We start from the raw sequence: 4,071 nt of genomic DNA, 5'->3' as shown, positions 1-4,071 counted from the left end.
AAATCACATCTGTGTGAGTTATCCATTATAAAAAAAACTAGAACTCCACCCGTACCGTAACGGCACAGCCTCCATAATAAAGACAACTCCTATGACGTGGAGCTAAATTCTTCCATATGTTAATGACCATCCATATATTTGTGGACCCTCAAAATTTTGTGGAGGTAAAACCCACTGTGGTAAATCAAAATGATTCTCCATCCGGTTACTGTCTGTCCGGATACGTCATCCGGCTATTGAGTGTCCGGACCCAAAAAATATTGTATCCGACCACTGGATGACCGGATGAGATTTCTTTTAAATTTCAAATAAAACTCTCGAAACCTCGTGTTCTTTCCATCTTTCCTCGAAAAATAAAATGGTTCTTCCCGTTTGAGTTTCTCATTCTCTGGTTTCATTGATTTCCTTCTGTGATTCATCTGGGTATACTGCTCTTGGAGAAAACTAGTTCATAGAAGAAATCTTTTCTAATTCTTCATAGAAGACCTCCAATGTCATCTGGTAAGTTAGGGTTTCTCAAAAACTGAAATGTCAATTGAGAAATCGATTGATTGATTGATTGGTGGTGTTACCTCAGTAATCAATTGGTTTTCTGTGTTCTAGAACTAGTATTTAATGATTTTATAGTGTTTTGTAGCTAGGGTTTACACCCATACTGTATGATTGATTGGTCATCTATGATTTTTTTTAGTAGATTTGAATGCAATTGGTGAGAAATTAACATGCATGTTAACTGTTTGATAAAATTCCTCATAGGAACCTAGTTTGTTCCACATGCATGATGAGTTTCGAATTCTTCTTTGTAGAATGACCCATATGGTTGTTTTCATACTGGGGTCAAGTTACGGATCAGTTCTTTCTATAACTAGAAATTGTAGTCAAATTGAGAGAGATTGTAGTGCCATCTTGCTCAGGGGGACACTGTTTTTTGACTGACATGGCTCACTAGTCACCACAATAGGGCCTTAGCATATTCTTAGCTTTGTAACATAGATTGGCTATATGGATAATTAGATTAAATGGTTGGTTGCAGTATGAAAATTATCTCACCACAATAGGGCCTTAACATCTTCCTAGCTTTGTAACATAGGTTGGCTATATGGCTAATTAGCTTTAATGGTTGGTTGCAGTATGAAAATTATCTGGTTGGTAGCTTAAATAATATCTGTGAACTAAGGTGTTCAATGTGTAATTGCATTCAATGTGAAAGATCCTGAAATTAGAGTACGGATTCCTATATAGTTTCATTTGTATTCTTTACATATAGTAGCAAATTAGTTGGCTTGTTTTTATTGTTGTCATAGTTGTGATTTGAACTCACTCAATTGTGATGTTTGTGAATGAATAGAGAGTATGAATGGTTTCGATCATCGTGTTGTTTCTTCAAAGGACTCACCACTACTACCACATATATGTCAGAAATATAGTACTAGGAAAGAGATAAGATTTAGAGGTGGATGGTCTGACATGAAACTTATGTATGACATTGTGACCCAACATGAAGAATGTAAACGTATCATTGATAAATGTGGTTGGGAAGGATTATTGGAAATAAATGTCCCTCTTTGCAACAAGAAGCTTGCAGATGCAATTGTTGAGCGATGGTGGGAGTCCACCAATACATTTCATTTTTCAGAGTTTTAAATAGGTCTCACACCACATGATTTTACTTCATTGACCGGTATTTCGGTTGGAAGAGGGACTGATCCTTTGTTTATCCTATGGGAAGACGATGAAAAGGAAGATTGTATAGCAATGGGACTGATCCTTTGTTTATCCTATGGGAAGACGATGAAAAGGAAGATTGTATAGCAATGGCAAGAGTATATTTAGGTAATGTTATCGCAAATGCTACAAACTCTAATGATTGTACAGAAGGTTACTTTAAGGGTGGTGGAATCCCTTGTTCGCACTTGTACCGATGGCTTCTACAGTTCAAAAATGTTGCAGTCGAAGTTATGGAACCCATTGGCAAGAGATCACGCGAGCGTTGAGCGATGGTGGGAGTCCACCAATACATTTCATTCAGTCTGTGATCATGTTGTCTTATGCTCCATTCAAGTAGTTGAATTCATTTATGAAGTATATATACATCCAGAAGTCTAGTTGGATGCTGTTGGGTTTTAATCTTGTAATTCAATTACATATTTTGTGGCATCTGTTAATTTAGTTCTTCAGACTGAAAAATGGTTAGTTACAGGAGATACAGAAAAATGACATTGCTTGTATTCTAATTTCATTTGTTGGTTGTCTTACTCCTACCCACTCTCAGGGATTTTGATACAAGCTGCTAACATTGCACCTGACAATAACTACCAATGGAACATCATACTCATAAGGCATAAAATAGATGAAACATACTACCATTGTATTCAAAAAGAAAGTGCAACATAAAAAAGAGAAAATAGTACTCAGAAACAAAAAGAAAGTGCAACATAAAACAGAGAAAATCCTACTCAGAAACAAATGCACATCGAACTTTTGAACCTAGTTTTTCTTTAGTATCTCTTTTTGTTGCTTTTCAACCCATACCTTTTGAATGGAACTCAACTTGGACATGTCCATTGTCATCAACTCTTGCTCACGTCTTGCTTCTTCGGCTTTGAGACGACGATCAATCATTGCATTCTCTTCTAGAGTAGCTACTGACTTTGTTGCATCCTTTTCTTTGAGATATGAGATGATCTTGTCAGAGCTTTGGGAGAATATTGAATCGGTTGAGGACGACGAATTCTCTCCGGTGTATTTAGCCTTCTTAAGCGCTTTATTGTGTTTGATGCCCCTTGTTCTTTATTTGGGTGATCTTTTTCAATTTCAACATTAGGTGTTGGTTTATAGGGAGGATGGACAGATACCCTTACTCCATCATCTACTTCCACTTCATCTTCTTCATCTAGTACTTGTTCTTGCTGTTCTTATTCATCTTCCCTTTCTTCATTTTCTCTATCAAGTTCAACGGTCGGAATAGCTGCATCGGGAACGTCTTCTTCATCCTCATCCTCATCGGTATATTTTGTATAGTCATAACCCTTTACATATTTGAAGAGTTTGTAAGCTTCTTCATGTGGAAATGGTTTACGATAGATTCTTGTGTACTCGATCCGTGCTTGGTGACTCTACAATTGAAATTTGTGGGGTTAAAATTCAATAGCAAAAGATAAAAAATCCTCAATTCCTACACAATATGAACAATTGGTACTTGAAATTGACTTGAAATTACACTAAAAAACTAAACTTAGCAACAAGAGTCTTACCAAGTCTTCGGGTGACCAACCGCTACCTTTCTTCCGATAAACCTTGCCAATGAGAGAAACAAAATTATGGGTTTCTTTCTTTATAACCGATAATCGATTCTCCAAGCTATGTTGATTACGTTTATTCGGATTTTTCTTTTTCTCACTGAAGTAAGGTATGATCTTCCCCCATAGTTTCCCTTTTCTTTGTTGAACTCCAACTGCACCATCACCTCCAAAATTGATATATGCTGTAAAAAGTGCTAGATCTTCTTCTAAATTATAGTTTGGAGCTCTCATTTGAAATAGATTGGTAGAATGGCTAGAATGGATTGGGGAAATATGTGTAGAACAACAAAGCAAAGAGAGAGGTTTTTATAGCCAAAAATCCGATCGTTCAACGGTCATTTAAAAAAAAAAAAAATGGAATACTCATCCGGTCATCAAATGACCGGATTGAAAAAGCTAATTACTCCATCCGGTTATTCAGTGACCGGATGACAAAAAAAGAAAACAAAAAAATATATATCCGAACAGTGAGTGTCCGGATGACATATTCGGTTACCCAATGACATTTACTTCATCCGGTTACCCAGTAACTACTCCACATCGTACTCCTTAGATCAGTGGAGTACCCTCTGAACTTCAGGAAGATGTGGACCTAAATTCTGTCCATAGTGGCATATTTTATCCATAAAATCTGGATTATCAGAAAGATACGGATTTATTTCCACTCCGTAGGAGTTGCCCTAAGTAAAACAATTATGTCAATTTTAACATTTGTCATTTTTTATGCTTTTTAATTGTTATGTTTTATATTTTTGAGAATTGCTAGATT

General features: G+C 36.3%; 1 protein-coding gene and 1 long non-coding RNA gene across 2 annotated transcripts; one reads left to right on the top strand and one right to left on the bottom strand.

The window, feature by feature from the left end:
* Positions 1 to 213: 213 nt before the first annotated feature.
* LOC113274113 lies at positions 214 to 2,234 on the top strand. The gene is made up of 2 exons (XR_003322793.1): positions 214 to 501; positions 1,349 to 2,234. It is a non-coding gene; the product is annotated as an uncharacterized LOC113274113 (long non-coding RNA).
* A 113-nt stretch (positions 2,235 to 2,347) lies between these two features.
* LOC113274112 lies at positions 2,348 to 3,587 on the bottom strand. Its single transcript, XM_026523605.1, has 2 exons — positions 3,255 to 3,587; positions 2,348 to 3,116 (listed from the first exon to the last, which is right to left on the bottom strand). The coding sequence occupies exons 1-2, from the start codon at positions 3,531 to 3,533 to the stop codon at positions 2,916 to 2,918; spliced, it is 480 nt and encodes a 159-aa protein (XP_026379390.1). The 5' UTR covers positions 3,534 to 3,587; the 3' UTR covers positions 2,348 to 2,915.
* Between the last annotated feature and the right edge of the window lie 484 nt (positions 3,588 to 4,071).

The sequence above is a fragment of the Papaver somniferum genome, chromosome 4 (assembly GCF_003573695.1).
Source record: "Papaver somniferum cultivar HN1 chromosome 4, ASM357369v1, whole genome shotgun sequence".
Classification (NCBI taxonomy): Eukaryota; Viridiplantae; Streptophyta; class Magnoliopsida; order Ranunculales; family Papaveraceae; genus Papaver; species Papaver somniferum.
This window is presented reverse-complemented; position numbering and strand designations above follow the sequence as displayed.